The sequence below is a fragment of the Amphiura filiformis genome, chromosome 15 (assembly GCF_039555335.1).
Source record: "Amphiura filiformis chromosome 15, Afil_fr2py, whole genome shotgun sequence".
Taxonomy (NCBI): Eukaryota; Metazoa; Echinodermata; class Ophiuroidea; order Amphilepidida; family Amphiuridae; genus Amphiura; species Amphiura filiformis.
Window position 1 is genome coordinate 27,313,316 of NC_092642.1, and position 27,451 is coordinate 27,340,766.

Here is a 27,451-nt window from a genome sequence, read left to right on the forward strand (position 1 = left end):
ACAATCAATGTGAAATCTTTTTCATATGAAGTTCTTTTGCTGTTGAAAAAAGACAAAATTTGGGCAAAAATCATGGGTTTTTTACCATTTTTATTAATTATTGGTTTTTCAAATGTCTTGAAGGCCCATTCTCCGATAAAGCGTCCAAGTTTGGTCTCCGGAATGACAAAATGCCAACCACAAAGAATTCATAAAATTCATTCAGAATCGTAAACTATAATAGTTTAAGAACACAAAACAATGCATGGGTGATTTTTCAACAATACTTCATTTTTGAGCAATATTACTTGTACGTATTGGGGGTAACGTATCAGTGGTAACGTATCTGTGAAACCCTTTCCCATCTTTGTCTTAATCGTGCAAGTGTAATAACTGACCGACTTAATACCCATACTTGATCAGTCATCACCCAATGTACTAAAGTCTGGTATGGTATTTGGCTTCATTTATCACAGCGTTCTTTCCGAGGAGTATAGAATTTAGGTAACGTACCTGTGACGGCATGAACGTAACGTCAGCACTTTTGCCATTAATAGACCTATTTTTTTACTTTGAAACCATTGTGTTATGTTCCATATATATAATATAACTATGAAGCCTGCTTGATCCATCACATATCAGAACAATCATCTAGCCAATTATTTTCACAGATTGTTATCCATTAGAAATATGGTAACGTATCTGTGAACAATATTGGCGACATAGTCTGAAAGACCTGTTGGAAAAATTTAATAATCTGTGTTGTGATGATTTATACTTTATAACTAGGACATGATACCAGCTAATGAAAAGTACCTATAATCTATTATATGCGCGCATGTTTAGAGAGCAGGGACACATTATACGGAACACACCTTGGCTGGCGACATGGAGGAAAACAATGGACATGCATAATCAGCTTTATTGTTTTATACTTTCTAGGCATGTTGCAACCTCTAGCCTCACACATTTTAAAAAGCAACTCCTAAGTATAAGTTATATTAATAAAAGTCATTTCTTTCTGACGAAACAAGTCTGAATAAGACTTGAAACTATGGGCGACACATATTTGGCATTTTGAACACTTTATCGGAGAATGTGCCTGAAAGTCTTTAATGTGACTTTAAACATAATGTTAGGGAAATATTTTTCTGATATTAAACATGTCTTTTTTCATAAAACTAATTTAAAAAAAATGAAAATGCTAAAAATCTGTATTGTGACAATTTTATCAGTATTTGGTGAGCTATTGATGTCTTTTTGGTGTCACATCACCATGTTCATGACAATCAATTTGTAACCTTTTTCATATGAAGCACTTTTAGTGTTAAAAATACCAAATGTGGGAAAAAATCATGTTTTGTACCATTTTTATCAACATTTGATTTTTCAAATGTTTTGAAATCTTTGATGTGACTTAAAACATAATTCCCTATGTTTAGCATATGAGACAATTTTATAAAAATGTCTGTTTGCATGAAAATAGTGAATGTAAAGGTGCGAAATGCATGTTTTACCAAAACATACATTGGTATTTTGACCATTTTATCAGTATTTTCGCATCCCTCGTTGGCTTAGTTCTTATTAATGGATCGTTATACATGGTGTGGAGAGTAACTCCCGATGTCTCTGTTGACTGTTTTGTCTCCCCCACCTCCTATCTAGCAAAACAGTAAGCTTTATCTAGGTTTTGTCCCAGGTTTTGTCAATTAAAACTTTCAATAATTTACAATTACCAGACCCCAGAGCCTGTTTCAAGAAGAAAACACTCATAGATAAAACTCTTATTAAAATAAAGTAATCATTACTGCACAAACGTTTAATACAAAAAGGCCATTTTATATTAAATGTGTACATACCAGTTAGATTTTTAACTTCCACTGCCAGGCCATATTTTGAAAAGTGCTCCACCTAGAAAGTAAACATTGTTCATATTTTGTTAATTAAGTATGAATTTTGACAAAAAATGCACAATAATAATACATAACATTTATAATGCGCAAAATACTTAAAAGTTTGTAAGCACAACACCAAAACAATACACTTGAGATACAAAAAATAATATGCAAGTCAAGTAAAACAGCATTAGTTAAATAGGGGAGTTCTGAATTGATATTTAAAATGTTCTGAGTAGAACGAATGGTTTGTTCCATAGCCTAGGGGGTACTGAAAAGGTCCTGGTCACCGTAAGAAGCCGTTTGACACGATGACCAGGTTTTTAAGCAATTTGGCAAGATGAGCTGAAAATTCTACTGGTTGCATGGATTGAGTACAATACAAACATTTATTGGTCTAGCTGCGAGTTTAACAAATATTTGGCAAGACGAAAGTCAAACCTAATATTTTTGAAACTGATATACCAACTCGATAAATTTTGTATTGTGCAAAAGATCTATCCACTTTTGTCATCATTTGAGCAATTATACCAATCTTTAATGCTACATGTATGCCATGTATGCAAGGGCACTATGAGGCTGTTTGACTAGCTTTATTCTAACAATTGCAAAAAAAGCAGTAGAAGTGACCACAGCAGCTGACGAGACTATCCCATCATGCATTGCAGTGTACCTGCTTGCTCCATAGCAAATGTATACCAAAATAAGGAAGAGCCGCTTAAATAATGAGACTATAGTTTCACAATACTTTAAGGGCCCTTTTTTAAACACAAGTCTAAGCACCCCTGATTTGAGGGAGTAATTGAAAGTTCAAAGGCACATTAACCCTAACACGGCCATACTACAAAATACTACTTGATATAGTAGGTGGGGTGTTATATACACGGTTTCGCTGGCCAGCGAAGCCCAAGACCTGTGGCAAAGTGTCGCCGACCCAGTGCTTGGCATGCGAGGGGTCCGGGTTCGAATCTCACCCAGAGCAAACAACTTCTTTCTTTGTTTTCTCTCTTTATTCCTTCCTTCTTTCCCTTCCCGTCGCCAAAAAGCCCCTGGGGCATTAGGGTTAAGTTTGATTATGGTACCGCAAGGATACTCCTATCAGCTGCTGTGAGAAGTGACTGGGCAATCTGTCCAACCCTTGTCGTGTTGCTAAATATTCCTTTAATGTTGATTCATTTATTTTATTTGGTAAACTCTTTTAGGTTTTTCCCCCAAACAAATTGAGTTATGGTAGGAATAATGTAAAAGTATGGACAATTATTATACCTGCTCATTTCTTGTGTCAGATTAGTGTGACATTTTTTTACCTGTAAACTCTTCAGATATGATTAAGGTGCAATTTACTCTACTGTATCTATTGTAACGGGAAGTTCATTGCCAGTTCGTTTAATTTATCATAATTTATCATAAAACAAATTAGGCCAACAAATTCTTCAGTTCCGAGTTATTTTCATTTAGATCATGTATTTTATCACGGAAATAGATGTTTACAACTTTGGTAAAAAAACACCTAACAATAGGTACATATTTTCTACCAGACTTTCCGTGTTCATAATAATGGAGCAACAAAGACTATTATGATAGTAACCCGATTTAGGGCAATTCAAACGGATAAGCCATGTTAATGTGTGTTAAGATTACTAATTATGATTATGGTTCATACAATTTAACAAGATAATCCACGTGTGATATCAGGAATCGGTCTATTCATGAATTTATATAACTTGTTATGAAAGACGAATATTCACAATTTGGTAAACAAGTTCCCCCTGGCACTAAATGACACGTTAATGTTAATTATGAAAATGTATTAAATTGTTTTGAACATACTTAATTTATAAGCTCCACGTCATCAAATTTCATAACCATAATTTCTGCTGAGTAATGGTTTCGTAACCAACATTTCTGCTGACGTGGCAGCCTCCAAAAACAGATAAATAGAGGTCCCAAACTCAAGAAGAGGCAGTCAGATCCTAGACTGGATTCAGACCGTTGGTCTTGATCGAGAGAGTAGCTCTCGATAGCCTTACCGATTCATGATATTCAGGTGAATATCAGTAATACTTAGAGAACACGTACTGCATAGGCCTGCGTGCCGAAACTTAAGAGTTACAACATTAAAAGGAGCTTGGTATTAACGTAAAATACTTGCGTGTATTTTTGTCTATATTAAGTGTGTTTTGCAATTAATTCTCCCGTAACCCAGTTGTGAGCCCCGCACGACCGGCGTTATATTGGTGGCAGCGAGCGGTGGGATTTCATCATGAAGACGTAACTGGTACGTCTTTCCTGAACGTTTACGTAACTGGTACGTTTCTACTGAATGCGGAACAACGATGAAATTCTAGAAAGAACCTACGGGGCAAGAACACGATGTTGGGGACGATGCGTGATGGTGTGCAGTACGCATACCGGGCATCTAACCAACAGAGAGTCGGCAGCAGTTACAGGCGAGACCCGGGGGACCGTGATCGACGATTATCAGAAAACCAAGAAGAGTACGTGTATGAGTTAGGTGTTGACGACAGCAGACACATATTACCAGACCAGTATGACGGGACGAGCTGTTGGCAAGTCTACAGAATTCATTTTGAGACAGTGGCGGCTGTAAATGGGTGGATGCCGAGGGAAAAGGCGTTGTATTTGGTGGCCTGTTTGGACGGTAATGTGCTCTCGTTTGTGTCTAGTGAGCTACACCTACCAGACGTTATCAACGGGAAACTGAAGTATACGAATTTGGTGAAAGTGCTGGCATCAGAGTTTACTTCTACAAGCAACGACGGTGGTGTGAACAAGAATGAATATGGTGAGATGATATTTGAACTTGCAAACGAAATTCGTCTGCATGTGTTGCAGACTTACCCCGCAGTACCCAGTGAGGTGAGAGATGTATTGGAAAAGCAGAGCTTCTTCTACGCTATAGATTGGAAACTGGGATGGGAAGTGAAGCAAACCAGACCCGAGTCACTAGATCAAGCAGCGATGGTGGCAATGCAGTTAGTGATGAAGAGTGATCTCTCAGAAGTAAACCAACGATGGTGTAGGCGATGCAAAACAACTGAGCAGTTAAAAGAAACAGACACATGGTTGCAGAATAGACGACGGTCTACCAGTACCAGTGAAGAGAAAGCCATGGCGGCGACTCACGCAACCACTGGTATTCAGAACACAACTGAATACAGGGCTTGCAGTAGTAACGGGATAACGGACAGCAGACCCAAGACAAGGCAGGGGCACTTCATGCTTCCGTGTCACGTTGCAGAGGAGGACCCGGAGGCGGAACGTTCAGCAGAGGTGGCTGCATGGTATGCAGAGTCATCAGTATTGGAGAAAGCAGTTGCGTATGGACATCATAGTGGCGTGATTCGACCGGAGAAAATACCAAGCGGTGAAGTCAGAAGATATCAACTTTGGGAAACATCCGATTTGTCTAACATTAGACATGTTGAAGTGCTGGAAGAACCGTTGCCTGATAAGGAACCAATACAAGTTACACAAGCTGAGGTCACGGAGATGCTACCGCAAGATTATACAACGGCAACGCAGGTAAGGTTGCCACGGACGCTACAACTTCAAGGGGATATTGAAGCTGTGCTAGAGGGATTAGCAAGCAATGCTATGAAAAGTGAAGAATTGACGGACGAACTTCCTACGGAGAAGACTGAATTGGTGGTAAAGGTTCCAGAGCGTTATGCACCAGCAAGGCGGGCGGTAAAACCTTGGAGAGCGACGCAGGAGTTTCAGGCGGGAAATGCCGAACCTGTGGTGGAGACACACGAGCATGGTGATCCAGAGGCTGCGGCGGTTGAACAGGTGGAGAAGAGACACGGGGTATCATCGGCAGCTGAAGATGAGGAAACATCGTCACTGAGGCCGAGAAGTAGAGATCTAGCAGGGAAGGTGATCATCGATCTTCTAGGTGAAGATAATGGCACCTGCGTCATGCATGGTGGCAATGATGTTGAGGATGGTAAAACGATGGAGTGGATCTCATCAAGTCATGAGACTGAACTTAAGCAGATAGGAACAGCTGCAGCTGATCAAAAGACGTGCAAAGGGGACAGAACTAGTCCTTATTGTGCTGGTAGAAGAATACCGAAACGTGCTGGTAATCCAATGACGAAAACAGAAGATGGTAGTATAAACACTATGGAGGTGCCGAAGAAAAAGAGCCGATGTATACCGGAGAAAACCAGTAAGGTGTCAACAGGTAACTTCAGAAGGCTGAGCAAAGGTGCTGGGCGATACTTCCAGTCTGATGGGAAGACGGCGCCGCCGCTGAAAGCTGACGGTGAAGACTCTGAAGCTCACCAAGCCAATCAGGACTGGTTGTCACACTGCTTGAAGAATTCAAGTTCAAAGGTGCGGGCAGATGAGAGGATGTCTAGGCGAAGGTTGTCCTACCGAGCTGTACACAACGAGTGGGATTGGAAACCGCTGTGTATCCTACACTAGGAAACAGACGAGAAGACGGAGAAGACAGGGACAGATTGACCAGGGATACCACACCAAAACTGTATTTACATACAGCGTTAGGCGAAACCACGTCATGTCATGTGTATATGTTACCTCTGGTGACCTTAACGCATGAATGACTAAGAATATAACGGACAACGCTGAATAGTCCATCGACTACACACATCTTTTAAGCCTATAAAGGAGAAGGATTTATTTTAGATTGTAAAAGGGGCATGTTAACAGTTAACAGTAAGGCGATTAAAGGGATTTGCATACCGTTATATGGGTACAGGTGCACTAACACGGGTGCTTATTATAAAGATAAGGTTATAGATGTATTTAGAAAAAAAGTTATTTGGTTCAACTTATATAATGAAAATGAATATGGTAGTTTGATGTGACATGGTTGTTTTCATGGAAAGTGGACGTAAGACCCAAGACACTCCTAAACCTTTCGATGAAAATATCCCATGTCCACGTTGATGAGGCAATATGGAATGTTCGTGATACAATACTCCGTAAAAAATTATCTAGATATATTATGTTTCATTTTACGATTCGGAGAATCGAACTTGGCAGGGGGGTGTGTAACGGGAAGTTCATTGCCAGTTCGTTAAATTTATCATAATTTATCATAAAACAAATTAGGCCAACAAATTCTTCAGTTCCGAGTTATTTTCATTTAGATCATGTATTTTATCACGGAAATAGATGTTTACAACTTTGGTAAAAAAACACCTAACAATAGGTACATATTTTCTACCAGACTTTCCGTGTTCATAATAATGGAGCAACAAAGACTATTATGATAGTAACCTGATTTAGGGCAATTCAAACGGATAAGCCATGTTAATGTGTGTTAAGATTACTAATTATGATTATGGTTCATACAATTTAACAAGATAATCCACGTGTGATATCAGGAATCGGTCTATTCATGAATTTATATAACTTGTTATGACAGACGAATATTCACAATTTGGTAAACAAGTTCCCCCTGGCACTAAATGACACGTTAATGTTAATTATGAAAATGTATTAAATTGTTTTGAACATACTTAATTTACAAGCTCTACGTCATCAAATTTCATAACCATAATTTCTGCTGAGTAATGATTTCGTAACCAACATTTCTGCTGACGTGGCAGCCTCCAAAAACAGATAAATAGAGGTCCCAAACTCAAGAAGAGGCAGTCAGATCCTAGACTGGATTCAGACCGTTGGTCTTGATCGAGAGAGTAGCTCTCGATAGCCTTACCGATTCATGATATTCAGGTGAATATCAGTAATACTTAGAGAAAACGTACTGCATAGGCCTGCGTGCCGACACTTAAGAGTTACAACATTAAAAGGAGCTTGGTATTAACGTAAAATACTTGCGTGTATTTTTGTCTATATTAATTGTGTTTTGCAATTAATTCTCCCGTAACCCAGTTGTGAGCCCCGCACGACCGGCGTTATACTATGTACAAATGTAAACTTCATTTTTTTAATTTCCTGACACCGGTCTCTTTTACTCGTGCGTGGTTGTTTGATGGCATGTAAAATGTAGTCATTTTTAAGAAAAGGTGAACACTGATGGCGCTATTTATCTTAAATCTTGTTTTCATCTTTACAAGGAGTAGACACTGGTATAATGCTATTAAAACTTCAGAAAAAGAGTAACAAATAAATTTTCAAAAACCTTTTTATCACGAAATGTAAGGAATAACTTATATTATTTGGCTAAATTAAATTTAAAATAGCGCTCTCAATTTGCACACATATATATATGGTCAATTCCAGCGAAAGCGGGACAAAATTCTCTATGTTAACTTTCCACTTTAAAATGTCATTAATAAAGGAAATCACGTTATTGATGGAGCATATCATGTCACGTCCAATGTGCTCTCTTTGTGCATATAGGCCTTTACTAGCAAGTCATACCAGGGGACAAGTTATGATAGCTTAAATGAATTGGCGTTACCCACGAATTCAAAGATAAAGCACCATATATGTCATTGAATGTCCTTCAATCAAAATGAAATTATTACCGTTAGAAAGACGTTTGCATGATCTCTCATTATATGTAAAACGATTGAATTCCACTAAAGTTTGTGGACTCTAGAGGCCATTAAGTCAATTTGGCTAATAATTTTGTTACCCGCGTATCAAAAATAAAATGACCGTTCTGAAAAATGTTAAGTGAATATGCCATAAATGACTATATCATGAAACGAAGTTTCGTTCTATAATTCTGAGGTCCAAGTGATTATTTTATGCAAATACGTTTTACCCATAAAATTCCATAAAATCAAATTTGACGTTACCCACGTATCAACTGTTACCCACGAGTCCAGCAAATATAATTGCCATAACTTAAATTAACATTTAATGACTTTGGACACTGAATTTAGTTTGACAAGCGCTTAAAATTGTAAATCGTAAAAATACGTTCACCGCTTTCAAAAAGAATCTACGACGGTTTAAACTTGTGTTACCCACGAATCCCGAATAGATGCTAACCTTGAAAAATAAGGAGATTGTTTATTTTAAGTTTAAATCAGCACATATTCAAGCCATGGGTATGCTATAATTTTGACAGTACTTACAGTTTATGCACCTAAGAAACGCAAACCCCAAACGGTACTATAGTACTTATAGCTTTACCCACGAATTCGGCGTTACCCACGAATCCAAGGATTTACTCGTAAATTATATGTTTCTTATGCATCTTAACATTTTGAAAACATGCGAAATAGGTTCCAAAACAGTCCTGTTTAATAGCGTCCTCTTGAAGGTATACTGAAGCTGCATCATGAAGTTTTGATTGATTATCCTAAATTACCATTTTTGGGTAAATGCAATTGGTTAGAGAAACGGGAATCATTGAAACACAATGGAGGAATAACCGCATGGTGGTTTCCAACCTTCTGTAATATTTTCTATTTTGCCGCTTACCAATACATACCTTCACATATGTGTTACCCACGAACATTTTGGTTACCCACGAATCCCTACTTAAATTATAGTTAACAATGTATTGATAGTGTTTTAGTTCATAGGAACTGTCAAACACGAGTTAATAGAATATTGCTGCATGAAAATATGGAATGATTTTACTAAAATAATAATATAAAACTGTTTGCTCTGTCTATTTGAATTTGGCAACTTCATTATTCTCACAATTTTTATACCCAAAATGCCATAATGATCCATTCTAAATATTCCATGTAGTCTGTATTTTGATTAAAATTCATTTTAGTGCCATTGCAGCCTGAATTATTGACATACGGAAAAGTATTTTTATTTTTATTAAAAAAATTAATAGGAATTGCTATTTTCCAGACGCTGTTACCCACGAATCCATCCGAGATCCTCATCCTGCGACGAGATACAAAATCTAACTTTATATTTATATGAAGCATTTATTCTAATCTATAATAAATTACTGAGTTTTTCGAATTGGTAAGGCTAAAAACTTCTACGTTTTGCATTATTTCGGAAAACGGATTTTTGCGTTGCGTAGAGTAAAGTTGTCCGCACCCCAATAAAACGTCCAATTTTGTTTTTGTTTACGTTAAGGGTGTCAAATTATGTTAATTAGTTTCAAAGGCAGGGCAAAGGCAGTGGCAGCGCGCTGCATCCTAAAACTTTTCACACCAACACAATACACTAATGTTGACATAGCCTAAAATAGCCTGAAATTGGCCTTCTGTTTTGGCATTGGTGTGAAGATACTATGCCTGTAGTCTGGATGGTAATTGAATTACCTATTATACAATCACACAGTATTATATAATACCAGGGACTGTGTATGAACACCTAATTAGTCACACATCAATAAAGTCAACATTTACTCAAAAGGATGAAATGTCCTTTTAGCATACCACAAGGGGCCAAGAGGGAATTGAATAAAATTGTGTTCATCCGCTCAATGATGTAGCCAGGACTTTTGCAGGGGGCAGCAAGGTACATTTCAAGGTGGGGGACAACTTAAAACTTGGACAAAAATGGTACAAAATGGCCAAAAGGTACAACAAATTTGTCCAAAATGGGCTAAAAAGTATATAAAAAATTTACAAACCGCGAAAGACTCTGACCGCGCAAGACGGGTGATCGCTAGTCTTTCGAAATAATACAGTAATGTTAAATGACAGCCACTTTGGAAAGAGTTCGAAGAATTGACACAATCTTAACTGTACACCTGGTTCTTTCTTAAAATTTGTAATAACCAAAATATTTCTGTATAGATATATGTAATAAAATTCTATTTTACGTTCAAAGTCTTCACCGATTTCTAGTGTATATGAGTCACACATAAAATATTGAAAGATATTAAAGAAAGTGAAATTTTATGGCGTACAACAGGTGAAAAATGCTTGAATTCGTGGGTAACATGCATATGCGCATTTAACACTTTATTTGGTCTAGCAAGAAAAGTTATTTTTCAATCCGATGGCACTTCCACCTGATGATTCACTAGACATGATCGTCTCATTTGATAAGTCTAGAATTGAAAAGGAAAACATTTCCAAAATGGCCCCCAGAGAGAATTTTGGCCCGCTTTGGCTGGAATTGACCATATACAGTTTATAGAATACAAATTACCACAAAAAAGCAGAACAAGATGAATAACTGATGAAGATACAAAAAACTATGTTAAAAATAGCTGAAAATATATGTGAATGTTAGTGTGATAGCTGTTGGTATTGTCAAGATGTAGAATTGAACATTATAATGTTTTGTTAGAAAAATTAATAAATGATCACATCAAACAACCGTGCGTGTTGGGTCACATTTGATACTTACCTTGAAGATGCATGATCCTGTTTCTGGCTTGTAATCCACAAATGCTGCTCCTTGTCTCTCTGTGGCCTTCTCTAGCCTTTCAGAATACTCCATGTCTTTTAAGACTTCCAGATCAGTGATTGGTTGCTTGGTTGTCTTGTCTGATGGCCATATGTTATGAAGAGTAACAACTGCTTCCTTATTGAGCCACTGACCAACAGGGGGTTTGACACTCTCATCTGGATAGATGCTAATTTCTTTGTCATTAAAGTGGACTAATTATGGAAGAGTAGAAAACAAAATAAACATTATTTATCAGAAAAATATTATTGCAAAATTTTTAAGTTAGACTGGTCTCTGTGTTACGGACTTTGATGACAAATGTTCATGCACCCTGGGGTCTCTCCGGGTGGCGTATTGCAGTTCTACAGTGATTTTCACAGGCTATTGGTCTGAGGCCCTGCGCTATTTTAAACACGGAACCAGAAATGATAGACATGTTTAGAATTTTAAACTGATTTACAAGGCAAATATGTTGCATTTCTGAGAACTTTTGCTATTTGTCACTGTCGCTTGTTCACTCTGGTTGGATTGGTGAATAAGATTATTCTTGCATAAAAGACTTACCTAAGCTGTAAGCCACATCATGAGGCGACAGGTGCATAATTTATACATATCAAACCAAAAATAGCTCCTTATCTTTGAGTATCATCGGACCTCTGCTATTATGCTCTGTAGTAGATTGATCACCAAATATAAATCTATACTATAACTTGTTTACTACCATCATACTACTGTAACATTGTTCTCAAATAAAAATGATATCCTACAATATCACTTTCAAAACCAACTCATTGCAAAGTGTATAATTTGTAAGTTGTTACCTATTTCATCCAAATTCATTCCTGTAAGTTTGGTTTCTCCTGGGTAGAAGACACTTCCATAGCCTTCTCTTCCAATTGTCAAACCCTTCACCTCGCATATCCCATCATCATCTGTCATCTTGGCCAGTTCTTCCAGAGAAGGAATAGTATAGTATCCAGATCTTTGTAGTATGATTCCAGCAGGATGACAGGGATGGGTATGTTCCTTGGTACGGTCTTGCATTTCTGATATGAAGACATTAGAATCCTGGTTTTCACTGCTGTTTAGTATAGTTGTTGTCAGTTGTGGTAGACACAGATCAAGTCCCTCCTTCACAAATTCAGAAGGAGACTCTGGATCTTCAAAAAAGTTCTGCATATTCTCAACATTTCCATCAGTACACACATCAATGCCTTCCTTAACATGGTCTTCACTTGATGAACTGTCAAAATAACAATTTGTAGTTTTAATCCTGGAAAGAACTTTCGTTTTAGGTATCAGAATTATATAACATGCAGTTCCATTGAACTGCAAATTACTGTTCAAAATGTATTAAGAAAGAGTGAAAAAATGCAGATATTCTCCATGCTTACATGTTAAGCTTTATTACAATTGTTTTAGGAGTTAAAGTGACAACAGCAAATACACATGTTCAAATTAAGCTTAAATTCTTTTGCAAATTTCAATACTACAAAAATTTAATTAGTAAGAACCACGCAAATATGTATTCAATTTGATCGTTCTTTTCATGTTCAATTTTATTTCATTTTCAACATGTTGTAAAGCTTTTTTCTTACATCGTACGATCCCATACAAGTCAATGCAACATTGTAAAATGAAATGAAATCCACACTGTACAAGTAAGTTCTTACCATTTCTGCCAATTAGCAGCCAATAAATAAATTACACTGACATCTTCCTGCTTCAAGGTGCTGCTCATTTTAACATCGTCTGCATTCTGAAATACAAGACATAAACAATTTTGTGAAAATGCGCAAGTTCAAAAAGTTAATTTGGAGGTACAATAACAACAGACTTAGGTCTAGAATGTTACCAAATTGTAGACTAATGAAGATTTGTCGAGAAAGAAAAATCTATTAGTAAGGTTGGCTGACAAAACATACCAGGTTTCTAACCAAATAATAGTGTAATGGCAACAAGCCTTGCATTGTAAGAACAAATATCACACAGATATGAAAAAGTACCCCAGGAAGCAGATCACATAGCTCCAGCTGAAAAGCACACATCGGGGACACCCAGCTAAAAAGCACACATCGGGGACACCCAGCTAAAAAGCACACATCGGGGACACTGATCAGACCTATAATTCACGATCCCAGAAAATTACAGAACTACCGTAATTTTTGTACTAAATTGAAAAAAAATGTGCCCCATACAAAATAGCTTGATCTTAATCCTTAAGGAGGTACTACACCCCTGCCCAATTTTGTGCCTATTTTTGCAGTTTTCTCAAAAATTATAGCGCATTAGGGACAAGTAAGATATGTATATTACAGGGGCAAGGACTACAACTACTGCACCGGAAATTTTATTTCAGCAAAGACAACAGTTGTGGAGTAACAATCAAAAATTAGGGAAAACCAATATTTGATCTATAAATCAATAACTACTTGTTTTGAGTTTCTGAATTTTCAGTACAGTAGTTGTAGTCCTTGCCCCTATAATATACATTCTTACTTGTCACCAATGTGCTATAATATTTGAGAAAAATGCTAAAATAGGCACAAAATTGACCAGGGGTGTAGTACCCCCTTAAGTTTGACCCAACTAGAAATATAAATTATAGAATGCAATTTTATTTTGTTATTGTTATAAGAAAGCATGCAAGGGTCGGATTAGCCTTTTTTGTTTGAATTTGGAATTTTACCTTTTATTCCCAGTTAGGTCAAACTAGAGGATTACCATTCACCTGTTTTTCATCTGACAAATATAATTTGTTTGTTCTGGGATTAACCCTGATTCAAGACCTTAGTGGTGTAACCAGTGGGAGGAAGCAGTTTGCCCCCCCCGACACACAAAAACTGGGAAGAAGAGCAAAAAATAGGGAAGAATAGGCAAACACTTAGGCTCGCACAAAAATATTACAACTTTTGATCAGAAATTGGGAAATTTTCAAATCTCCCCCGGAAGGTCAGGTCTGGTTACGCCACTGGAAGACCTGATTGGCAAGAGTTGAACAATTATTTACCTGTGGACATCCATCAGTAAATGAGTCAGTTCTTTGTTGCAGTCTATCTCCTCGAGTGTTACTTCCTGACAGATCAAGCTTAGCTAAGTTTTCTGTCAATGTGTCGGTGTTAAGATCCTGTCTCACGCCATCAGCTTTGAATGTAAACATATAAAGAATTAGCAAGGGAAAAGTAAGACTCTGTTTTGTTTTTTCATCAGCATTTGTGAATTTAAGTATGAATTAAGAAATAAAAGGTGATGCATTGTTCTTTATGCATGAATGTGTCCAATGTCAAAAAATTTAATTTTGATTTTTTTCTGGCCGAGGGTATATATTAATCATCTGCAAATAATACGGCAAATCCGGCCCTAAGGTGCATAGGCGTAGATCCGGGGATACATCGCCCCTTTTGCACCATATTTTAACAGTTTAGTTTCAAAATGGCAACATTTTTCGCGCGCTTCGCACGCATTTGTGTCATAAACTTAATTTGTCGCCAAAAAGTCCTGGATTTAAGTTTTTTCCAACCCCATCCCCCCTACTGTCACAATTCACGCGTACCAACATATGTGATGCGATCAAGCAAAATCAGTCGGAACTCGAAAATATTAAATTTTCAGTTTTTATAGGATAGTAAAAAGCATTTACAAAGCTGCATTTTGCAGAAAACCCCATTGAAATTGAACAGCCAGGTCCAAAGATAATGAGCGATTATAGAGTTCCCAAAACAATAGAAAACAAAAGGAAATGTTCACTTTGTTTGGCTATATCTCAAAATCAATATTTCCGAGTTCCGACTGATTTTGCTTGATCGCATCACATATTGGCTTCGTATTCCTTGAGATCAGATTATGACCATTAATCTGGGATTTTGCTTGCTTCTTGACTATCACGCAAAACAGAAAAGCAAACATTCCTTGTTCTTTAGTACCGTTTAAACACTCACAAACCTGATAAACCCTCGAATTGGGTATAGAATAGTGTGAAATTTACCGAAATGTACCGAAATAATATAGACCTACATCAACTTTTACTTCAAATAGTATGAAATGGAATGAATGTTTGCGCACTACGCGCACGTATCTCATAACATTGGGCCGAACTAATGATCACTATCAAATTTTGTTCTTACTCTCCTCCCGACAAAAATTCAGGTACCATTGGGCCCCCAGGATATTTTGCTGACAGGGCCCTTTTCCTTAAATCCGCCTCTGCAGCAAACCTAGGTTATATCCACCTGGACAGTAATGTATAGACTTCTTGTTCACTATTAAAAACTTCGATGACACACACTTCCAGTATCCTTCCTTAAAAAGAGTGAAAGCAGGCTGTCGGCTTTGTAATTAAACTGTAACATTTACAGCTAGGCGGGCAGCTAGGGCTATGATCAATATTTCCTTAGCCTTCATTTTGTGTAAATCAATTTCTAACCCTTGCTTACCAGCTTTTTCCAGTAACTCCTCCTTAAGATCTCTCCTTCCACTGTCTTCCAAAGCTTTGATTTTAAAGCTATCAGTTTGACACTCAATCCCAGTTTGACACTCGTATACCATCATCCCACATGAAAAGGTATCTGTTGGTTTTGAGAATACTTCTCCTTGAAATATTTCTGGTGCCATCCATGTTCCCTTTTGGTTTGACGTTGTCTGGACGTGATCTATTTTGGATGTGAAATTGAGAAAATCATGACTTGAATGGATGGTCTTATTAGCGGCTGGAATTGATAGGAGTCCATCTTTGATCGATTGTACTTACAGACAAACAGAATGACAGACAAAAATCCAAAGTAGCTCACAAGCATATATAGATTGCATAAATGAGAATGACACTTAAAAATGTTTAAATAAATTGCTACTGGAAATAGGACTAACATGGCATATCTCTTGTGAAAGAGCCTGTTTGAAAAGAACCAACATTAAAAAAATGAAAAACTGTAGAGCTAATATTTGAGCATGTTGGCACTGCATCCAGAAATCTGTCCCAAAGTGAGCTATCTTTTTATACTTCATGTCGCCAATTTTTTTCTTGAATTAATGATCTCAATAAACATTTCACCAATCAAATTTATCACACTTCATTAGATTATATACATAGCTTGGGTAGCTTAATTCTTGCTCTATTTTTCTCAGTTCTTCTTCATACTCACCTGCTTGTATCTCTTTAAACTCCTGATGAAGCTCACATTCTCTTTCATCTACCTTTCCGCCTGCTTCTTCTAACATATCATTTGTGTAGTGCCTTCCACCATTGGTCCGCACCATATCATCGATGATTGCGAGCAATTGATCTACTTGATCATTATTTTCTTGCGAATCTGGACCAACCGTATTGTCAAAAACTACATAGCGATTGTTACAATCCCTCAATATATCAGCAACATCTCCCTCTATAGTACCAAGATACTCTTCAATAGTGGTACCGACCTCAGAAAGTGAATCCCCCCCAGTGAAAACTACCACCAAGCACTCCATACACTTTTCACCAAATAATTCACGAAAGAGTCTGACTGTTTCCTGGACTTTTTGCGACATTTGTCCAATTCGAGTGACAAGAATAATGGCGTGCGGACCAGGGACAGTCATCATGAAACACTTTGTCATTTCCTGCACTAGACTATGTTGGTTCATATCTGCATCAAATAATCCTGGTGTGTCTACAATGGAGATGACCCTATCCTTCATTTCTGCCTTTTCTATCATGCAAGTTTTAGTGATGGCCGATGCACTCATTGATGATTTAAACAGGCCACACTGGTGTAGAATGCTGTTGGCGGTCGCACTCTTTCCAGAACCAGTTTCACCTGTAACAATGAATCGAAATTCATTGGAGTCCTCTGTGTGAACAAAAGAAACAACATCTTTTATGAAAGCATGTTTCTGTGCTTTTGTGATTTGACAAAGTTTCAAAGAGTAATGTTTTTTGCAGGGTTTTAGAATTCATTAATAGCCTTTTATCTCACTTTTTATCAACTTAAAGAAACTAAACTGAAGATATTTTTGATTCAAATTATTTTAAAACCTTCAATGGCAGATATTCTCTACAGGTAGAAAGCACAGTTATTGTCTGTCCAAATAACTTAGACACCCGGTTTTAGGATATATTTAAAAAAGTTTTCACTTTAGCAAAAAGTCGTGAAAGAAAAGTTGCTAAACACGGTCAGACCTAACAGAAATTATTAGTAAACCGATGAAAAAATATTCTTCCTTGTCTACTTTTATTCAATTTTGACCGATTTACAGCAAGATATCTGGGTCCAGCCGAATATTCCTAATGACTTGAAACTTTTGATGGGATAATCTATTTACAGTAAGGGGTGTTTGAACATTGTAGTCATGCATATTGATCAGTGATGACACCCTTTTTCTTTGATCCTTTTACTAATTCACAATAATGGCGGTCTACTCAAATGCATTCAACAAAAGCATGTTTGCAATCACCGCGAGAGGTCGTCTCACACGCATAACAAATACACTACGATCAAATAGGTTGATGATAATATTTGATTGAATGGACTGTGGATTTCGGTGAAGGACACCGGTTCAAATCCTTTGTTTGGAGCCAATCAATAATTTCATGCACAACCTCTATAACTCAAAAGATGTCACAGTTGGTGCATTATAACAAATGATAGCGCAAGTTACTGTGTGTCTGGAGTGTATTGTGAATTATACTCCTCACCAATAACATCAGAACATTCATACCGCGCCGAATTGTTGTAATTGGTTGAGGGACAACTGGGATCACTGCATTAATACACTAAAAATAAATATACCAATAAGAAACACTGTCTGCATTTTATGAACTGAATTATATTTTTCATTTTTATCAAATGTTTTTGGTGAGGAGTATAATTAATTTACTATTCATCCATTCACTATCCAAAATCACAATACCTACAAATCTGTATAATGAGACCTTCCAAGATAATGGTACCCAACTTCTACCGGATTATTTTTAAAATGTTGAGAAAAACCTTCCAATTTCAATAGAATTTCTGGTAAACTCTTACTCAATGCTTTGGAAACACAAAAATCCCGTTAGGTCTCAGCGAATGTTAACACTTTTCTTTCATGACTTTCCTTGAAAGTGGATATTTTTTCAAATAAGTAACAAAAACTGGGTGTCTAAGTTAATTGGACAGACAATAATGCATCTAAGTTGCATTAGCAATAATTTGACAGAAGAATATTATTAACGGCATTAAGTGCAAGAGACATTTGATTCATGAATCAATTCAATAAAATGAATATGTTAGAGATAATATCTGCAAGCCTACAAAACTGGTTTATTGTTGATTCTTAGTCAGTGGGAGTGGTCTAGTTCGTAGACACATTTCTGATTGGACAATCTCATGATTTCGGGTGCCGTGTAGAGGTGCGCGTATGTATCGCGCTGGATGCGTAGACGCGAACACGCTAGCAGTACTCGCAACAGAATATGTGAAGTTGTAAACAAGTTCATTTTAATGAGGGGAGTTTTATGACGGTAACTTAGTTTTTGCTTTTAAAAAATTGTTTACAGTTATTAAAATAATATGTAACTGACTAAGAATGAGAATAAACGATAGGAATTTTTATTTTGCCTGTCCTCTACCTATGATAGACGACAGGCAGGTCCAATATTTTTATCGTAGTGGATACCAGCTGCACTGGCATCCACTTCTCAAAATATTGGACCTGCCTGTCGTCTATCACACGGTAGAGGATAGGCAAAATAAAAATTCCTATCATTTATTCTCTAAATGCAATCTAACAGAATCTTCACCCTGTGTTATATCATCAACCACAAAGTTGAATGAAATGTCCCAAAATCTAACATCATCTTATCAGGCCTTTTACCAACTGTAAAACTGATGAAGATAGGGGGTTTCAGGTATGATGCATTATATTAGATAAACAATATATTTTACCTATGATTAGTGCCCATCTACCAACACATTTTTCCAAGTGACAACTGCCTTTATAAAGCACCCCCTTCTGAATGCATGTATACAGCTTAATGCTGTTTTAAATTTATGACTTACAATTGATTACAATAATTTGAACATCAGATAAAATAGTACTGTTTTTTAAATGTAAAACATCATGCAGATAAACTCTATTTTTAATGTTTATGTAAGTAAATTCCTAACTTTGACTTTCATTTTATCGTTTTAATGGGTGCTCTACAAAAAAGACTGGCATGTATTCCAAACTGTGCTTTCAATAATGCGAACTGTATCAATATTGAATAGTTCATTTTATTAAAGAGAGAACAACAGGAAACACTAATAAAACAGCTAGCAGTAAAATTTTCGAATAATGTGACCAAGATTAACTAGAATTATGCGGTTCGTAAAGTAAGGTGGCCCCCACACAAAGGTGTATAAATAACAAAGGTCTGTAAATACAAATAATATGCAATATGCAAATAAGCTCATTAATATTATGAAATATGCAAATAACATGACACAAAACTATGCAGCACATCAGGCCACCATACACATTCACAATACCAAGTTTGAAGTTAACCGGTTATTGCATTTAAGCTGCAAAAAAGCTCATTAATATTCAGAAATATGCCAATAACATGACACAAAACTATACAGTACATCAGGCCAGCATATCCTATCACCATTCCAAGTTTGAAGTTGATCGGTTATTGCGGTGGAGCTGCACAGTGGATTAACGAATTTGCTTTCGCCTGGACAGGCAGCGAAACAAACAACCAGGCGGACAGGCAGGTATCTAGATGACAAGCCCCACATATGTGTGGGAGCCAAACATTAATATTGCAGGAAAAAAAATCACAATGGGTGTGCAAAATTAAAGATTAGTACCATGGTAAATGAAACCAACAAATTAAAGTCATAATGTACGATCTTTTTTCAGAATTTACCTTTATTTTTTTCAAAACCGATTTTTTGGCATATTTGTAATACTTACACATGTTATAACTTAAATCTATGAGCAAACTGTCAAATTTGTCCTATCTGTAGTAAAACAGGACGATTCTGTTGGTCCGACATAAAGTCATAATTTTTTTAGATTATGACTTTATGTCGGCCACGATCGCAAACCGTAGTCTCGTACAAAACTAGCTTGGTTACGCTCCCTCCACATGTGGAGGGAGCGTAACCAAACTGGCCGCGTAGGAGACTAACTCTGAGGCCGCACTCGCCGTCCTGATCCAAATAGTGCGATATGTTTCGAGTGATAGAGGTGAAGTTTATGATGTTGTTTCTTTGCAAATTCCCAATGTTTTTCGCGTCCAAATGTATTGGGAACTTTCATAATGATTGCATATTATCATTTTAGAAGAAAAAAGAAAAATCTAAAAATTTAAAAAGATCGTACATTAAGGCTTTAAAGTCATAATGTACGATCTTTTTCAGAATTTACCTTTATTTTTTCAAAACCGATTTTTGGCATTTTTGTAATACTTACACATGTTCTAACTTAAATCTATGAGCAAACTGTCAAATTCGTCCTATTTGTAGTAAAACGGGACGATTTTCTGTTGGTCCGACATAAAGTCATAATTTTAGATTATGACTTTATGTCGGCCACGATCGCAAACCGTAGTCTCCTACAAAACTAGCTTGGTTACGCTCTTTCCACATGTGGAGGGAGCGTAACCAAACTGGCCGCGTAGGAGACTAACTCTGAGGCCGTACTCGCTGTCCTAATCCAAATAGTGCGAGATGTTTCGAGTGATAGAGGTGAAGTTTATGATGTTGTTTCTTTGCAAATTCCCAATGTTTTTCGCGTCCAAATGTATTGGGAACTTTCATAATGATTGCATATTATCATTTTAGAAGAAAAAAAGAAAAATCTAAAAATTTAAAAAGATCGTACATTAAGGCTTTAAAGTGATTGTGACTTTTGGTTTAAAAACAAAATGATTACAAAATATTTACTTGAAAACATTTCTGTAGAATGGACTTCTGATGTTTCATTTGCTCCTTCTTCCACAAGAATGTTGTCCTCTTGGATTGATTTCTTCTGGTGTTTTTCCCCCTTTCCATCAATATATCCTGAAAACAACAAACATGTATCAATGAAGTTAATAACACACAAAATAATTTCCAATTTATGTAAAATGAAAATGGGAAAGTCATACAAATAAACCCCACATTTGTAGAAGTAAGAAGACAAACATATTGTTCTTGGCAAAATTTTCATTTACCTCCATTTCTTTGTGCTACAAATGCATGAATTCACAAATACGGGATCATATATATATTTTCAGCTGATATTCTAAAGATCGAACAGTTCAATCCAATGTTTCATAGTCTTCTGCATGTAAATTCCTCATTTGACCAGCTTGTATGGTAAATTTATTTTATTTTCATTGGCTGTCACCTAGGTTGTGGTACATGCGCTAATATTATTCCTAATTCCTCTCTGATACCCTTTTGCTGTAAAAAATAATATGCAGCCTTTTCCATAATATAGCTTTTTCATGCACACATTTGTCCGAATGATGTCCCAATAAAACCAAACTGGATAGAAAATGATGTAAACGCCTCAAATTCCCTTTATTGTGTGTGCATGATTCCCCAACTGGTAACCACAAGTGGGGGTGAGGCATGCAATCCCATTTGTGCACACTACCCTTTTCATAATTCCAAATATAACAGTGATGGCAAAATACACAATTTCTGATTTTGAAAGTAATTACATACCAGGATCCATCTCTAAAAAATGGCTGGACTGCTGGGCTTCTGCATCCATGTTGGTGTTTGTGCTGGGCTGGTGATGTGAGTATGTGTTCTTGCTGGTGTCCATGTTGGTCTGCTGATGGCAGTATGTACTCTTGTTGGTGTCCATACAGGTCTGCTGATGGGAGTCGGTCTTGTTGGTTTCTCTGCAAGTTTGCTGATGGATGTCTGTGCTCTTACTGGTGTCCATATTGATCTGCTGATGGGAGACTTTGCACTTGTTGGTTTCTCTGCAAGTTTGCTGATGGACATCTGTGCTCTTGTTGGTGTCCATGCTGGTCTGCTGATGGGAACCTGTGAAAATCAGAAGAGCATCTTAAAACATGAATATATGAATGGAGTGGAATCCTGGGGTGGAACGTATAATTAATAAGCTTATAAAGATCTATAGCCATTAAAACAAAAATGGCTGGGTACGGAACGTACATGTATCATTATCCTATAGAAATCAGATTTCACACAGAGTTACACTATAATAAAATCCTGAAGTCAAATAACTTGGGAATAGGCAGTTTGGATCGATTTGTGCATGATCATAATGTATCAAATGCAAAAATTAATTGAACTTGACATATATGTGTAGTAAGTTTTAATTACGAGATTCTCTAATTTAAATTTAAACAACTTTAATTTCAGCTTTCCTTTTGAAATAAAATTTCTGAACTAGATTCTGTTAAGATTTTCTGTTTCCTGACTCGATAGTGCCCTTAAACTGTGCTTCCAATCATGGGAACTTTGTATCAATATTTAATACATAATTCATTATTAAAGAGAGCTAAAATATGGGTAAAATTAATTAGAGAATAAACGATAAGAATTTTTATTTTGCCTATCCTCTACCGTGTGATAGACGACAGGCAGGTTCAATATTTTGAGTAGTGGATGCCGGCGCAGCCGGTATCCACTACGATAAAAATATTGGACCTGCCTGTCGTCTATCATAGGTAGAGGATAGGCAAAATAAAAATTCCTATCGTTTATTCTCATTCTTAGTCAGTTAAATATTATTTTAGTAACAGTAAACTATTTTTTAAAGTTACCGTCATAAAAACTCCCCCTTTTCTAAAATGAACGAAACTTGTTTACAACTTCACATCTTTTGTTGCGCGTACTGCTAGCGCGTGCGGGTATTCCGCACTGCGTCTACGCATGCAACGCGATACATACGCGCACCTCTATGAGCGTGTTACTGGCGTTATCAACACTCATGATGGCGTGGGGTCGTCTACAGCCTGATAGCGACACCCAAAATCATGCGATTGTCCAATCAGATTATGTGTCTACTAATAGACCACTCCCACTGACTAAGAATGAACTAATAATGAAAGCAAGTTAACAATGAATATTGACAAAAGAACTCACAATGGGTGTACAATACGATATTGAGTATGGTATGGGCCATGGTATATGAAGCCAACAAAGTGTCATGCTTTTTGATTAAGAAAACAAAAGAATTACAAATTACTTGAAAACGTGTCTGTACAATGACCTTTTGATGTCTCATTTCCTTCTTCAACAAGAATGTTGTCCTCTTGTGTCGAAAGGTGTTTTTCTCCTTTTCCATCAATACGACCTAGAAACAACAATTTTATATGTGTCAATTAAGTCAGGAATGGCATATAAAACAATTGTCAAATTTATGTTACATGCAAAATAACCTGTCACATTTGTAGTGACAAGACAAACATATTGTTCTTGGCAAAATTTGTATTAAACAGTTTAAAACTCCATTTCTTTAAGCTACAAATACATGAATTCACAAATATGGGATCATACATGTATGTTCAGCCAATATTTTAAAGACCTTTACAGTATAATCCAATGTTTCATATTATTACCGGTATTCTTCAACATATAAATTCCTCATTTGACAAGTATTTTCTTTTCATTGGCTGTCACCAAGGTTGTGTTTTAAAATGAGCTTATATGATTTGCTTCATCTTCTCTCTGATACCCTTTTGTTGTAACAGATAATAACAAATGTTTCCATAATATAGCTTTTTCATAGAGTATGAAAGATGTTTCAATAAAACCAAACTGAATGGGAAATGATATAAATGCCTGCAATTCCCTTTAATGTGTGTGTGCACAATTCCATGACTGGTATACAACAGTTGGGGTTATGCAATCCACATTGTGCAATTCCTGATTTTTGAAAGTAATTACATACCAGGATCCATCTCTAAAAAATGGCTGGACTGCTGGGCATCTGCATCCATGTTGGTGTTTGTGCTGGGCTGATGTTGGGAGTCTGTGTTCTTGCTGATGTCCATACTGGGTTTTTGGAATTTGTTGGTCTTGATGGTGTCCATGCAGGTCTGCTGATGGGGGTTTGTGTTCTTACTGGTATCCATGTTAGTTTGTTGTTCTACATGAATGACCTCAGCTTCACATTCTATTTGTGTTTACAGAAAAACAAAAACAGACATGCAAAAGTTTATTTATTGCCATTACTAACTTTTTATTGCCATTACTATATTCACTGGAGCGATGCTAATGGTTCTGAATTCGGTAATCTATTTATAATATTTGGATAGTCAAACTTGTAACCTTCTGAAATGTTAGTTTCCACCTATATTTTCCCTTTGAAAGATCTTCAAACTATTATACATTATTTCAACACCAACAAATATGTGTTTTAAATTTTGCGTAGAATTTTGTCAGCAGTCAGAAAAAAAATCGTTTCATTCTGCTTGTTGTTTAAGACTAACTTTAATATGCTTTTATGCATGTAGAATATTGAATTTGATGGAACTAAAGCTTTAGAAAATGACTTTTGGATAGCTAATCAATAAAAAAGTCCACCAAAAAATCAGAACCCCCCCCCATTTATAGAGGGCAACCCAACAATTTTCATTTTTTTGACCAAAAGACTTACTTTTACTAGATGGAGCTACTTTTGGGCAAGTGTCTGCTGCGTGAAAATCTTGTTTATGCTGCTGTTGATTCTCGTGCTGCTGTTGCCAATGCTGAAGATAAGTTATGTTAGGCTCTTGAGGTGTTTGAAGTCCATCTATAACTGGTCTCTTTCTCTGGCATTTTGGATAAACATCTTCCATGGTAGAGGAGGCTGACCCTGTACATTAATATTAATCAAATCAAATCTACAAATAAAGTGTGCTATACAGAGCAATGTTATCAAAACAGCATTCTTCTGATATCAAAAGTTACATCATTACTTTCAGTTTTGATGTATCTTCCCTGCTCAAATTGGTATAAGATATGAAAGGTTAAGAAAATGCTAAAGTTTCTTACTTTTAAGCTGATTATATCTAATTGAATCTTCCTCTTTTACATCACTGTCCTTGTGGGTTGGATCACATGTCTTTACATTGCCTGAAAGGTGAAAGACAATAGATATGATATCAAAAATAAAACAACTTATAATACATAGGCCTATTTAGAAAGAAATAGAGGAAGGGAATGAAAGGAAAGACATACAGATAGACAGCCAGGCAGGCATACAAGCAGGCAGGCATAGAAAAGAAAGAATGAAAAAGAAAGAAAGAAAGAAAGAAAGAAAGAAAGAAAGAAAGAAAGAAAGAAAGAAAGAAAGAAAGAAAGAAAGAAAGAAAGAAAGAAAGAAAGAAAGAAAGAAAGAAAGAAAGAGAGAGAGAGAAACTTTATAAGAAAGAGAACATGGCCAAGAGAAGCAAAGACGAAAACATAAAGAAAGAGATATGTTATGAAAATAATACGAATGTGAATAAATACCTGTAACCATACTGTCATCTTGTATCCACATGCATCCTTCTCCTTCAATGTGCACATCAAGCACTGAATTTTCATAAAGCCATGAACGTTTCTTGTTTACTGCCTGTCGCAGTCTTTCAATACCTATATCAGGTATCTGAAACACTAGAATGATGCTTCCTCTACCAATGCCTACAAGATTGATATGTCGTCTTGGAATACCAAGACTTTCAGAAACTAATTTCTTGAACTTGCTGGCATCGGCCCTATTGGCATGTTTAAAATCACCTTTTATGCGAAATTCAACTTTTTTCCTGCCTTTACCTGTAAGTAAAATGTATCACTTGTTAATATGCTGGATGGAAAATATTTAAGCACAAAACAGAAAGACACATATCCTCATTTTAGGAATGGAAATAGCTCTAGTAATTCCTAAAAATTTCTGATTTTTTTTATATACAATAATGGTCATGGCCTCATGGGTGCGTTTATTACAGACATATGGTGACGAAAAGAAAAAAAAAAAACTGTTACAAATATCAAACTGTATTTGTTTCTAAATAAGGCCAAGCTAGGATTCAAATCTGAGACCAATAGGTATTGAAGCAAGTGTCCAAGCCACTATATATAGACAAAAAACAACAATGAGCGAGCCAATTTGAAATTGTAATCCCTGATAAGTTCAAAATATCCACTGAACAATAATGCAAATAAAGTTGTTTCAACTTCAATAAGATACCAGGTAGCGAATATTATTTTCCTGATTCACAAATTACCTTTAACTGGCCATGATGTTTCGATCTTGTTTATACTCACAAAATATTTCAGAGTTGACATTATTACATTTAGCTTCAGGGTTGACATGACTACATTTAGCTTCAGGTTTTACATTGCTACATTACATTCACATATTTGCTTAAACTTTTAAACAATTATTTAACCATTTTTCTCTATGAACTGAATTAATAGAAGGTTCAAACAATTACAGAAAGTTATCAAATATATATCTACATGTGACACTATTTACAAGCAATCCTGAAAGATGTTGTGTTGTCCAATTCCTAAATAAAGCACCCAATGTGGAATTATATAGAAAATGTATATTCATTGCTGGATTTGTTGTTTCCACTAGCAATATGATAATTATTTACCTGACTTTCTTCTCTTGATTCTCTCAAGAATAAGTGGTTTCAGCTTTAGTTTTGATCTTCCTTTAGCATATTCATCAACAAGGTTGAAAGCACTGCGGTTTCCACACTGGTGCAGAAGAAACTGAAGGAAGTATAAGTTATCCTCACTCATCATGTTTTTCTTTTCTAGGCAACTGAAGAAATCATCCGATGTCTTAACAGATCCCATATCTGCCAATGGGATCCCATAATTCTTCAGATCTGTAAACCAAGTTATTTTGTTATGTTTAAAATGAACACATTTTTAACTTCCCAATAATGACTTGTGACATCTGTTCTACTGAACACCTTGCATGACCGAAAATTAGAATGTACAAAGTTGATTTTTACTCCGGATTTCATGGTCTTTCCATTTGATATTTAGCTCTCTTCTGCACACTGATCACTGACATACATCAATATTTTATTGTCCTTTTTTGGTTAGTGTCCACAGCTTGCTATTGTCAAGAAAAATGCATGATATAAAAGAAGAAATGTCTTTTCATACTGCTGATGAATAAATAAGAATCCTTGAATTATGAATAAACTTTTGTTACAACAAATTTAGTTGTTTAATGGAAACATGAACTTCCTTTTCATTTCTTTGGATAGTTTGTGAGGAAAAATTGCAGTCATTGACACAGATTTTAATATAATTCTTACCTTCTGCAGATGCCTTTTTCATAAATTGCAAGTCACCTTTCTTCATTTTTCTATCGATGTTTAGTTT

At 36.2% G+C, this 27,451-nt stretch overlaps 1 protein-coding gene across 1 annotated transcript; it reads right to left on the reverse strand.

Annotated features, from left to right (window-relative positions):
* Positions 1–4: 4 nt before the first annotated feature.
* Positions 5–27,430, reverse strand: LOC140170837 (uncharacterized). Its single transcript, XM_072194052.1, has 17 exons — positions 27,385–27,430; positions 26,704–26,943; positions 25,574–25,876; positions 25,115–25,195; positions 24,738–24,935; positions 24,030–24,254; positions 23,325–23,432; positions 21,824–22,153; positions 21,056–21,172; positions 16,304–16,990; positions 15,599–15,814; positions 14,176–14,309; positions 12,839–12,924; positions 11,987–12,408; positions 11,124–11,377; positions 1,839–1,890; positions 5–39 (listed from the first exon to the last, which is right to left on the reverse strand). Exons 1-17 carry the CDS (start codon positions 27,428–27,430, stop codon positions 5–7), a joined length of 3,534 nt encoding a protein of 1,177 aa, XP_072050153.1.
* Between the last annotated feature and the right edge of the window lie 21 nt (positions 27,431–27,451).